Source organism: Dendrobates tinctorius, unplaced genomic scaffold (genome assembly GCF_039654945.1).
Source record: "Dendrobates tinctorius isolate UK_male_01 unplaced genomic scaffold, ASM3965494v1 ptg000117l, whole genome shotgun sequence".
NCBI lineage: Eukaryota > Metazoa > Chordata > Amphibia > Anura > Dendrobatidae > Dendrobates > Dendrobates tinctorius.
The window spans coordinates 16,052,674-16,066,527 of NW_027361785.1; the positions used below are offsets into that span (position 1 = coordinate 16,052,674).

The 13,854-nt window shown below is 39.4% G+C and overlaps 1 protein-coding gene across 1 annotated transcript in view; it reads left to right on the plus strand.

The window, feature by feature from the left end:
• The window catches only part of NXN (nucleoredoxin), a 248,824-nt gene that overhangs the window by 133,572 nt on the left and 101,398 nt on the right, over nt 1-13,854 (plus strand). The window contains exons 2-3 of the mRNA XM_073590592.1: nt 10,981-11,098; nt 12,940-13,073. Coding sequence (XP_073446693.1) covers nt 10,981-11,098; nt 12,940-13,073 — 252 coding nt within the window. The remainder of the gene's footprint in view (nt 1-10,980; nt 11,099-12,939; nt 13,074-13,854) is intronic.

Consider the following 13,854-nt stretch of genomic DNA (forward strand, 5'->3'; position numbering starts at 1 on the left):
TGCAGCCATGACAGGCGGCTAGTCTTCACCCAGGGCTCAGTGACGTCAGTCCTCGCTCATAAAATATGCAACAGGGGAGCCAGAAGCTGATACACGGCACTGCTGAAGAAAGGCCGATCACCCCAGTGGATCCGCACAGGTGCGGTGGGTAGCGGAGGTAACACAGAAATAGGCACAAATCACGGACTATTTTGTGTCCTTCCGCCTCAAAGATCTGTTATGACAGGAAAATAGCGTACTTGAGATAGGACGTTGAGATGAAAGAGATCCCTCCACAGCCGTTATAGCTCCCGCAGCCTCGCACAAAGCAGGGGAATATAGCTAAATTAGGACATCCTGGGACTTCCAAAGGGTCTAAAACAGACAAGAGGAGAGTCCAAAAAAAAAGTCAGTCTTTTAATTATGCAAAGAGAGAAATCCTGTCAGATTAGGCACAGGGTAGGGACTATTTTGTATCCATCCGCCAATCAGCTGGTATATGACGATTTTTGTAAAAAAATATCTCCAAAAGACCATAAAAATCTTTAAAATGTGGTAGACAAGCGTGGAGATACTCTTTCTGAGGACAAGGACAGCCGGTGGGTAATGGAGGGAGCAGGGAAAGGATTTTTTCACTCACTGTTCAAAATGGTGTCACCTTGCAGTAAAATGGCGGGAAAAGGCCTCAGATTTCAAAAATGTCTTTTTTAATGTCCAAAGCTCAGACAAGGGGTATCAGAATGTACCTCTGAGTAACGAGAAAACAATCCTTCCGTGGGTTATCGAAGAGAGCGATTTTCTTTTGCTTTATTTGTCGCTTTAGGAGATGCCTCCTCAGAGATCCTGAGCCGTGCGTGTTACACCATCGCCAGCTCAGGCCACTCCCCCTGGTTGTTTGATTTGTGATGTCAAAAATAACAGTATGCTGAAAGCAATAGTTTTAAGCATTACCCCCTTAACAATCACTGATGCACCTTTCAGCGGCAGAGGTTGAGGCCTTATTTCACTTTTTAACATTGCTGATGAATAAGAGTATAGCGCTGCCTGGCGGCGATTCCTATTGGGGTCATCTTTATATGACAGCTAACACCTGCAGTATCCGCCCCGGAAAGTTTTTTTGTGACTAATAGGGTCGATTAAGCCCTTAAATACCGCTGTCAATTGCGATAGCAGTATTTAAGTTATTATAAGGGGCTCACAAGACCTCTTTAGTAACCATCAGACCTCTGCGATGAGACTCACAGGTCCCGATGGTTACCATGGTACCCATGGTACTCTTCAGTAATGTGGTGACCCCAGGGTACGGTGAACTGTGAGATCCAACTAGAAGATGGGTCTCTCAGGCCAAGTCATTGACCGTTTCATGCGCAGCAATACAGCAGTGTATAAGGCCAGTGATCAAAATGAAAATTACACATGAACGACAGTGAGACTAAGTGGAGAAAAAAAGTAAAGTAAAATAAAATGGGAAAAAGTGGAAAAAAAAAATACACTAGTAAGTCAAGTAAGTTCAGTTTTGCCACTCAAAACGCAACGTTTGTGATAAAAAAAAAAAATATATACATAATTGGTATCTGAGTCCAGCTCGGCCCACTCTATAAAACTAGCACAATATTTACTCTGTATGGCGAACGACGTAAAACAGATAAAAAAACATGCCTAAAACGCTACTTTTTCATCATAGTGACTCACAAAGTGAATAAAAAGGATCAAAAAGTCATATGTAAAAAAAAAAAAGGTATAAATGAAACATCAAATCGTCCCGCAAAAAACAAGCCCTAATATGGCACATTCTGCAAAAATATAAAAAAAAAGTTAGAGCTCTCAGAATATAACGATGCATAAACAAATTAATTTTGCGAAAATATTGTTTTTAGTCTGTAAAAATCGCAAAGCATAAACCAATATAAATCTGGTATCACTGTAATTGTATCAAACTGACAAACAAATCCATCTTTTCACTTTTACTTCACGGTGAACAGCGCAAAAAATAAAAACAATAACTGAATTGCTATTTTTGTTCATTCTATGTTTGAAAAATCCTGAATAAAAAGTGATCAAAAAATATTATGAACCCCAAATAGTGCCAAAATATCTGCAACTCGTCCTGCAAAATATAAGGCCTCATTCAGCTATGTTCACCAAAAAATAAAAGTTACAGCTCTTAGAATATGGCGATGAAAAAAACTACTTTTTGTGAGAAAGCATTTTCACTGTATGATAACAGCAAATCCTAAAAAAAAAAAAACCACAATATAAATCTGGTATCGCTGGAATCGCACAAATAAATCCACCTGATCACTTATACCGCACAGTGAACCCTTGCAAAAATTAAACATAAGAACTATTTTTGTACTGCTATCTATTTTTTTTATTCTTCCTCCCTAAAATCGGAATAAGGTTCGGGGGCGCTACATTATATCGGGGATATACACTGGATGGGTACTATACACACTGCATGGGTACTAGACTGGCAGGTTTGCAATTCTCCAGAATAAAAGGCCTGGCATGGATGTTATAAAATAGCCATTCCAATTGTAGATGAATTCATTCAGAGGTGCAATTTCTACAATAGGCTCACTTTTGGGGTTTTGCTTCTGTTCTGGCATCTTCAGGGCTCAGTAAATGTCGCCTGCAAACTATTCTAGCAAAATCTGTTCTCCAAAAGTCAAATAACGCGCATTCATTCTCAGCTCTGATGTGTGGCCTAAGGCTGGAGTCACTACCGTATAACAAGGCTGAGCCCTATGCGATCAAACATGATTCGCACTCTGCCCAGCGTTCTATGGAGCAGCTCAGATCTGCGACTATTTGCTCACGCTGATTCGGCATTAGAGAACAGTTGCAGCATTCTGCTATTTGCAGTGAGACTCGGCTCACTTGCACACATACAAGTCTATGGGTGCGAGTGAAACCTCAGACTGCACTCAGTGCAGTCCAATATACAGTGAAACAGGTAATGGAGGAGATAGAGATATTACTTTTTCCATCTTCTCGGCCCTGTGCTGCGATCTTCTCTTGCGAGAGAATCGCAGCACAGTAGCATGACACTCGACTCCCACTCGCAGCAGAGCTTGAGCCGAGGGTCATTAGCATCGCTCTCGCATTGGATGCCAGATGCTGGTGTGATTCCAGGGTAAGGCTACTTGCACACTTCCGGCTTTCTGAATCCGGCGCTTTGCGGCTTAAATTTGCAAAACCGGATCCGGCGTTGTGGTGCCGGATCCATTTTTTCTCCATTGACGTACATTGTTGCCACATGGATAGGCGGCGTGTCCGGCTTTTGACGGATACGGCAAAGAGTGACGGTGCGGCGTCAGGAAAAAAGTTATATGTAACGTTTTTTTTTTTCTGTGCCGGACCGCTTTTTTAAACAGCGTATGTCCGGAAGATTTCCTCTGCCATGCGTGTTAACCCTTGAAGCTGCAAAAAAAAAATCTCTCTCACTCTCTCTCTCTCCTCCAGCTCGAGATCTCCAGATCACTGTTCCTTTAAATATCTAGTGCGCCGTATCCGTCCAAAGAACGGATCCAGTTGCATCAGGTTGTTGCAAAAAGGAAACGGATCAGTTTTTTAACACGCTGCTGGCTGGCAACTGACGGCAAAAACCTGAAGTGTGAAAGTAGCCTAACGGTAATTCCTGACAACATATGGGGTATCACTGTGTTCTGGAGAAATTGCACAATAAATTGTGAGGTCTAGTTTCACCTATTAACCCTTGTACAAGTACCTGATAAATTTGCAGCAAATATAAAAGTTACATTTTTACCACTAAAATCTCATATTTCCACATCTCAATTTTATAAAACTCTGTGAAGCACCTATGAGTTCAAAATGCTCACTACACACTTAGATGAATTCCTTGAGGGGTCTAGTTTCCAAGATGAGTTCACTTGTGGTCAGTTTCTGCTGTTTTTTCATGTCAGGGGCTCTTCAAATGCGACATGGCATTCACAATCTATCCCAGGCAAATAGCATTCATTATTTTCTTAGCCCTGCCATGTGCCCAGTCAGAAGTTTTTGACCACATATGGGATATTGTCGCGTTCGGGGAAAATTGCACAACAAATTATGGGGTCAGTTTTCTCCTATTATCCATTGTAAAAATTACAAATTTGGGGCTAAAACAACATTTTCGTGAAAAAATGTTGTACTTGTGTGTTAAAAATGGTCGCTATACCCCTGGATAAAATCCTTTAGGATTGTAGTTTCAAAAGTTTGGTAACACGTGGGTCATTTCACTGTTTAGGGACATCATGGGTCTCCAAATGCGACATGACACCTGCAGATCTTTCCATATAGTCTGCATTCCAAACGTCACTCCTTTCTTTCCGAGCACCCAAACAGTAGTTTTCATGCACATAAGGGGTATCGGCATACTCAGGAGATATTGCACAGCAAATTTTGTGGTCCATTTTCTCTTGTTACCCTTGTGAAAATAAATTTGGGGCTAAAAGCACATTTTTGTGGGTAAAATGTGATTTTCGATTTTCACAGCTCTACATTATAAACTAATGTGAATTAATTTCTGTGAAGCACCTGGAGTTCAAAGTGATCACCATACACCTGCATACATTCCTTAAGGGTTCTAGTTTCCAAAATAGGGTCACTTGTGGAAGTTTTCATTGTTAGACACATCAGGGGCTCTCCAAACACTACATGGCATGCGCTTTTAATTCCAACCATTTTTTTTAGTTCAAGAAGTCAAACGGTGCTCCTTCCCTTCTGAGACCTACCGTGCACCAAATAGTAGTATTCTCCCACATCTGGGGTATCTGTGTACCCAAGAAAAATAGTATACCAAATTTTGGGGTCCATTTTATCCTATTATTCTTGTGAAAATGAAAAAAAATAGCTATAGGTACATTTTTGTGAGTAAAATGTGTTTTGTTTTTTTTTAATAATTTTTACAGCTCTACATTATAAACTAATGTGAAGTACCTGAGGGCTCACCATACATCAACATACATTCCTTGAGGGGTCTAGTTTCTAAAATGAAAATGGGGTGACTTGTGGAGGATTTCCACTGTTTAGGCTCATCAAAGGCTCTTCAAACGTGACATGGCGTCTGCTCTCGATTCCAGCCATTTTTGTGTTCAAAAAGTCAAATAGTGCTCCTTCACCTCCGAGACCTGCTGTGTGCCCAAACAGTGGATTTCCCCAACATATGGGGTATCTGCATACTCGAGAGAAATTGCACAACTAATTTAAGGGTCCATTTTCTCCAGTTACCCTTTTGAAAATAACAAGTTTGGGGTAAAGTAAAATTTTTGTGGAAAAAAAAAATGTAATTTTTTTCCCTTTTATATTACTTTAGTTCCTGTGAAGCACCTGAAGGGTTAATAAACTTCTTGAATGTGGTTTTGAGTACTTTGAGGGGGTGCAGTTTTAGAATGATGTCACTTTTGGGTATTTTCTGTCAAAAAGGCCCCTCAAAGTCACTTAAAATGTAATGTGGTTTCTAAAAAAAAAAATTGGTTTTGTAAATTTTGTTTGAAAAATGAGAAATTATTGATCAACTGTTGTCTGTTCTGTCCATTTAAAACATTGTACATATGGATAGGTCAAAATAGTTGTAAGTTTGATAATATTTTTATTGATACTGACTGTATTAATTTAAGCCCTTAAAAAGAACCTGTCAGCACTATGTTGTAATGTAAAGTAAAGACATCACAGACAGGGAGGAATAAATCTGTGTTCAGTCCAGCCCATGTGCACCAAAATCCCATTAGCAGGAGACTTCAAATGGTGATTAAAGAACCATAAAGCAAATTTCTTCTCCAAAGGTAACAATGTAAGCAGCATTGCAGCATCATTACTGCTATGTCTCTATGACAATTACATTGATAGCCTCTAATTCTCGTCTAATTTCTGACATGCGCATTAGTAATAGTTCCAGAATTGGATTTCTATATCTCATGACGTGCACACTAATAAAAAAAATCATCTTTCAGTAATTTACTAAGTGATAAGACCTTTGCATTGTATGAGGCAAAATATATGTGTGCAGCTAGTGTTATATAAATCCATGGACTTCAGCCATAGTTTAGGTAGGACAGAAGAGGCTTAGTAATGTGTTGAAGATATGTAGCCGAATGGAAAAGATTCTCTAGCCTTCGGGACTTTGATAGACATTGAAATATTACAGATTCACTTTAGTATTTTTAAACATATAGACCACCTTTTAATCAAAATGAATAAAAGTTGTGTTTTATTACATCTATTAAATTGGGTCTATTTACCTTTTACCCACTTTGAGTGGTTGCGTGTGAACACTCTCATTGGCCCCTACACAACGTTATCACATGACACAAATGGCTACCATGACAGCCAGAGTCTTGTTGAAAGCCCACGGACTGAGCTTCATAGGAGACCTCCATTTTCACTATGTGCTGCAATACTTTGATATTGCAGTATATAAGCGATCAAAATATCACAGGTCAGGTCCCCTAGAGAAAATCTAAAATAAACTTAAAATAAGAAAAACATTTTTAGAAGTAAAATTAAAAATTTGTAATTTAAAAGCTTGTTTCGCCTCCAGGTGTTAGCTGATTCTGACAGCTGACACCCAGCACGAAGTGCCCGGAGCTCTCATGCACCGCTCTCAGCACTGTAACGATCAAACTCGATTGCAAGCATTTCAGGAGCTGACAGAGGAATGACAGCCCCTGCCCTTGGATGAGAAACCCCGCGACGTGATGTTGGGTCCTGATCGTTGCCATGGTGACCCAATGCCTTCATGACAACATCTGGGTCACCAGAGCTTGCAAAGTTGCTAGATCATGCTCAGAGCATGATCAGCAACTTTCTCTGTCAGTGCAGCGCTGACAATTTGCATAGCATAGGGATACTGCTGCATCCCCTTGCTATACAAGCGATCAGCCTGCAAAAAAAAAATGGACTAAGTAAAAATTAAAAAAAAGTTTTCAAATTGTAAAAATATATATAAAATAAAAAAAAACAATATAATGGACCCATAAACAAAAATTTTAATGAAAAAAATAAACAATAAAAGTACACATATTTGGTATTGCTGCGTCCACAAAAACATGACCTATGAAACTGTTACACTAGTTAACCCCTTTAATGTACACCATAAAAAAACAAGGCAGAAAACACAGCTTTATCATACCCCCGAACAAAAAAGTGGAATAAACGTCTTCTTCTCCAACAAAAAATAAGCCATCAATATAGCTCCATCAGTGGAAAAATAAAAAAAACTTAAGTCTCAGAATAAAGCGATGCAAAAAATAATTTTCTCTATAAAATAGTTTTTAGTGTGTAAAAGTGGCAAAACACACCAAAAAACGATATAAATGAGGTATCGCTGTAATGGTACTGACACAAACAATAAAGCTGCCTTATCAATTTTACCACACCCGGAACGACACAAACCCTCATCCACCCAAAAAAATTCCTGAATTGCTGTTTTTGTTCATTCTGCCTCGCAAAATTTGGAATAGAAAACAATCAAAAAATATAATTTTCTGAAAAGGCTACCAATAAAAACGTCAACTTGTCCCATAAAAAACAAGCCCTCACATAATTCTGCCGAAATATGGAAATATGATAACACTCAAAATATGGTGATGTTTTTGCAATAAAAAGTGTTTTTTAGTGTCTGACTGCAGCCAGACATAAAATGTCAATATAAATCTTGTATCGCTGTAATCGCAACTACCTGAACAATAGTCGCCTAATCACTTAAACCACATGAGGAGCGGCGTAAAAATTAAAACTAATTCTACACCTGCTGTTTTGTTCATTCTGCCTTTCAAAGATCGCAGTAAGGCTCGGCGCACATTTATCCTGTGCTGTGCACTGAGCGCTTATACTGGTGCTTTTGTGTAAATCTCTGAAATACGTGATTCAGACAGAACCTCTGGCGGAAGATTTCCTATAATGAAACAGATGGAGGCACTGTGGCTGCCAAAGTGCCTGTGATCTGGCGGTGTCCATCTTTTTAGGATTGCATAAAAGTGCCGTCAGCCACACTTTTGTGCATTTTTTGAAAAGAAGGATGACAGAGGCCAGATGGAGTCTAGAGTAACTCTGTGACCTCATTATAGTGAATGGATCTCTCAGTGGTTTCATCTGAATCAAGTTACTCAGAGATTAAGTGTCATGATTGTGGATGGGATCTCCTTTCCCTTCCTCGCAGGGTTATTTTTGTGTGACCTCCCTTTGATTCCGGGAGGGCAATAAGTAACTGCCCCTCCCAGGGGTTCCTTGTCAGTATTACATTCATTCCTGGCTGAATAGCTGACTCCTGGTGTGCTTGCATACTGTTTTGTCTGTTTCTGCCTTCAAGTGTTTGACCCGATCCGTCCTCCCGTTCTGAGTATTGCCTTGTGATTCTGTGCTGATTGCCTGTTTCTGGTTCTGACCCTGGCTTTATATTCTGACCTTCCTTCTGTCTGACCCATTGGTACTTCTCTGATATCTTCGGTTTCCTGACTTCTGGCTACATCCTGACAACTGTGTCTCATCCTTTGGCACTGCTCCGACCTCCTGGCTTGACTTCGGCACGTCCTGACTACTTTCTAGCTTAGCTGGTCACTGTCACTACTCGGTGTCTGGCCCTGGCCAGTCCCCCAGTGGTCACGTGCTTCAGGTCCTTCACACCGACAGGTACGCTCACTGCCTCTTTCCACACACACTTTAGGACCTTCTGGTTTCCCTGGAACATGTGTGCCTACTTCTGTTTAAAGTCTGCAACAGTGTTCATTATATTAAGATGGAAACCCCAAAGTAAGTGCTCAGCGTGGAGTGCAGCATAAATGTGATCCTAAATGTTATGTAAAATGTTCTCAGTAAAAGCTTCAACTCAATCCACCAAAAAAGCAAGTCCCCTCTCAGGTCCATCATCTGTCAATGGAAATATAGGGGGCTTCCACGTTGCTGGTAGCTCAAAGGCTCTGGAAACGCTAAATGGCTCCTTGCCCCTCAAAAAAAATTCCGGAAATTCTGTGCTCCCCAATCCAAATTCCCCCACCGCTCCTTTCTGAGCCCCACAGTGTACCTAAATCACATATAGCGTCCACATTTGGCGTTTCTGTATTGATGAGAGCCCACCTAATTTACGGGTGCATGTCTCCAGAAGCATGAGCTGGGCATAATGTACATGTCATACTAGTCACTAAAGCATACTGGTCACTACAACCGCAGTTTGCAATTTTTACTCGGCAACATCCAATAATGCTTGTTTCTGGAAAACGCCCATGGGGTCAAATTCGTCACTACAGCTGTAGATAAATTCCCAAAAAGGTATAATTTCCAAAATGGGGTTACTTGAGGGGGGATTCTGCTCTTCTAGCAAGTGAAGGCTCTGGATATTGGGTCCGCAAACTATTCTAGGAAAATCTGTACTCCAGGAGGCAAATAGCGCTCTGTCCCTCCCGAGTCTCACCATATGGCTAAGCAGTACTGTACAGCCACATATGTTGCCACATTCAGTAAAAAATGTAGGACAAATTATGATGCCATTTTTACCCACTTCTTGTGTGACAGTGTAAAATCTGGGGCTAAAACTAAATTTTGGTGGTAAAAATATTATTTTTTATTCAATGCCCAATGGTATAAAATTCTGTTATACACTCGTGGTGTCAATATGATCACTGTAACCCCTAGATGAATTCACTGAGAGGCGTAGTTTGTAAAATGGGGTCACTTACGTGGGTTCAGCTGTTCCGACAACTTGGGCTCTGCCAGTGTGTCATGGCACCTACAAACCATAACAGTAAAACCTGGTGCTCCTTCCCTTCTGAGCTGTGCACTGTGCTTGAAAAATATTTTCTGATTTACATGTAGGGTATTCGTGCACTCAGGAAAACATGGACCTCACTTTATTGTAAAAAAAAAAAAAAATTCTATTAGCCCTTAGAAAAATTAAAGGGGTTAGAAATATATATATTTTTAATACATATTTGGTATCACTACGTCTAGAAAATTCCAGTTTATCAAAATATAAAATTAACTTACTGTTAATGCCATTAAGACCAAATTAAAACTGCCAGAAATGTGGTTTTTCGATATCTACGGTAAACCTCCTTAAAAAATGCTATGAGAAAACAAAACGTATGTACCCCAAATTAGTGTAAAGGAAACAATCAGCTCGCCACAAAAATAGCTGTATTTATATAAAAATAATAATGTTACCGTTCTTGGAAAACGGTGACACAAAACCAAAAATTCCAATTTTTTTTTTTTTTAAATTTATTCCAAGTGTGGTTGTGCTATAATCAACTGACCTAGAGAATGACGTTTTCAGGTCATTTTTACCATACAATGAATATTGTAAAAACAAAACCTCCAAAGATACGATAGTGCATTTTTTCGTTAGTTTTTTGCCACATTTCGGCCCATTGTATGGTAAAATTAGATGGTGTCCTTCAAAACTACGACTTGTCTCACAAAAAAAATCATTCCCTGTTACTGCTATGTAGACTGGAAAATAAAAAAGTTATAGCTCTTGGAAGAAAAGGAGGTAAATCGTAAAAATTTAGAATTAACTGCATGTGTAATATCTATCTCACTTAGCTCTGTTCTTATTCTATGTCCTCTTTAATCGTTTGGTTTTCTATTGCTTTTCTTGCTTAGTTTGCTCCGAGCATTTTCTTATTACATTTGATTTGTAGTGATGTCTATTGATCTGGAAATCATCTTGAGTTAGTCTGGTGGGGTTTTTTTTGCTTTTATAGAAGCTTTGTAGAGAAAAAAATGAGTTTAGCAGCCACCAGCAAAGTATGGAAAAGTATAATTAGATCAAAAGAAATGCCTACTGGGTGGGCAAATCTTCCTGGAATAACTTGCTTTATTTACTATTGATTAAGCATCTCCTTGCGTTTTAGAAATAAAATTGTGTACTTAAAGGGAACCTGTCACCTCCAGAAACAACATTTACCTACAAATTACCATTATCTCCAGGCAAATTTGGAGATGACAAGTTTCTTTTGATTTCTCCCAGTACATGTAATTGCAATTGTTTTTTTTCTTTAACAGTTAAAACTTTGGAACAAGTACAGAATTTCCAACATTCCCTCACTTATCTTTATCGAGGCATCTACAGGGAAGATTGTTTGTAGAAACGGCCTCTTACTAATAAGAGATGATCCAGAAGGTCAGTATAACTTTTATTTCTATTGATCTATATATATGGTTGCACACCAGGTTGAGACCCCTTTTTTTAATGTATTTGTTGTGATCACTTGCCCTAAAATAAGCTAGTATATTACTGCAGTACATTTCATTGTACAAAGCAGCTCCTAATACTTCAGATAAACCAAGTAAATTTTGTGTATGTATGTGTGTGGAATGGAGAAAAAGGGAATGGTCAGCTTTCTTCAAAGCCGACATGTATAAATAAAAAATATAATAAAAATAGGGAAGCCAGCGTCTGTATATGACATAATACATAGACTATTATTTAAACTTAACAAAGTGTGTGTGTGTGTGTGTGTGTGTGTGTGTATATACATACACACACACACACGGGCCATAAGACTAGGGACCATATTAGCCGAAAATGCCTAATAGTATGAACCCCTTCTTTTATGGTGTATGTGTTTTTTTTTTTTTAATATATAATTAAACGTCTATGGATTATGTATGAACCCTTGAGCTCGTAGGTGGGGTAAAAGGGGATTGAGCATGTTTGACGTCAGCATGCCCAATATTGTTCCTGTGGGAGATAATTTATGGCAGGAGCTCATTTCCTCCTTGTAATTGAAATGGACTTGCATTTACAGATCAGTCTAGTAGGCATGGTTATGATGCTATCACTTTATGAAAACAATAACCAGCTTAAAAGTGTTATCTAACATCATACATATACTTTCTATAATTATCTTTCATACCCTTTTTCTTTTCTTTTTCTTTTTTCTTTTTTCTGTTTCTTTTACTTTCTTTCTTTTTTCTTCTTTTACTTTATTTCCTTCTCCCTATTAATTTCCTGAAGGACCCAAGCCTGTGCTCCCCTGATCCCCAATGGTCTCTGTTTACCAGACTTTAGAGATGGCAACATGACTAGTTGTAGTGGTGACCACTGCAGGCAGTGATTGCATGCAGCAGTCACATTTTGTGCCGAAACACCACTTGGACTGGAAGCACAGACATAGGTGGGGGAATAGGGAATAGTAGGGGGGTGGTAAGGTGAGTATTATGAAATCATTTATCTGCTTTTTGTATTGAAGTTTAATTGGACAACCCTTTAATTGTCCATCTCAAGGTAGACAACTTTTGTCTTAGCTTAACCCTGTGGCAATATTGACGCATGGCATGATGGTGATCTTCAAATTTGAATCCGGCAAGATACTGTATAGCATATGTAAGGAAACATGTAATTCTTAAATATTTGGCCGCTTAATTTAGGCATTTTAATAATGTAGCAGGATGTTTTAGCTTGTCCATTATATGGGTGGTTGATATCTGCTAAAATAATGGAACTTTTGCATAATTTATACTTAGGAGAGGTATATTTTATGTGGCTCTGGGTACTTGAATGTTGTTAACTGGTTCCATCTTTGTAAAGGTAAACTGTAAAGCTTGTTTCATGAAGAGCAATCCTGTTATAAAATAAAGGTGGTGTGGGGGAAGTTGAATCTGGGTTGTCATTTATCCAGTCATAGTCACTTCAGTGGAAATGTAGCATTGCTTGACTCACATTCAAATGATTGACTGAATGTGTAAGACATGGTTGAGGCATGTTCACCAGAGCAGGTGCAGCTTTTGCAATTTTTTTTCCTTTCTTGCACATAGATGGGCTAGGGGTCTTGCAGTAGGGTTCCCCCTATATGAGGGCAAGTGAGCACCATAGAGGCTGTCTAGAACCTATTTTGAATTCAAATTTGATCATATTCGCAATACAGCTCTTAAAGAAAAGTTCAAGAGAACCATTTACATCTAAACTGTACTTTATAGAAGAATGATTATAACATAGGACTTTGTTATTATTTTATACAGGTCTAGAGTTCCCATGGGGCCCAAAGCCCTTTAGTGAAGTAATTGCAGGTCCTTTGCTCAGGAACAATGGCCAGTCCCAGGATAGTAGTACCCTGGAAGGCTCCTATGTCGGTGTATACTTTTCTGCACATTGGGTAAGTGCTCTTTCCTATTGTATGGTTACTCGTATGATAGCTGTTATTGTGTAACCATGGTCCCAACCATCTCAGCCGTTGCCTTTTGCTTAACCTCTTCCCGACATTGGACGTATCCATACCTTTGACGTATGGCTACGTCCTGGTTATCTCCCGTGCACAGGTGCTGTGCGCGAGCGATCGCCATCGGGTGTCACCTGATTTTTACAGCTGACACCTTGCTCCCAGCGCCCATACCCCTTCCGGCACTTTAACCCCCTACATTTCGCAACAATTGCAGTATTTAGCAGGCAAGATGAGTGAGGGAGCCTCCTCTTCTCTACGATCAGCGCCAGCTTGATGTCCTCGCCAGGGGCCGATGTCATGATGACATCCGGCTCACCAGAACTAGCAAACTTTCTAGATCATGCTTAGAGCATGCTGTAGGCAAGTTTGTCAGTGCAGTGCTGACAATTTGTGATGCATAGCAAAGCTCCCGCTTTGCAATGTTTTACAAGCGATCAGACTGCAAAAAGGCAAAGTCCCATAGTGGGACAAAGTTGAAAAAAAAAAAGATCACTAACTAATTTTAACCCCTTAATGACCAAAGGTATTTTTGTTTTTGCGTTTTCATTTTTTGCTCCCCTTTTTCCCAGAGCCATAGCTTTTTTATTTTTTTGTCAGACTGGTGATGTAGGGGCTTGTTTTTTGCGGGACGAGTTGTGCTTTTGAATAACACCATTGGTTTTAACCATATCGTGTACTGAAAATCGGAAAAAAAATCCAAGTTAGGTTAAATTGC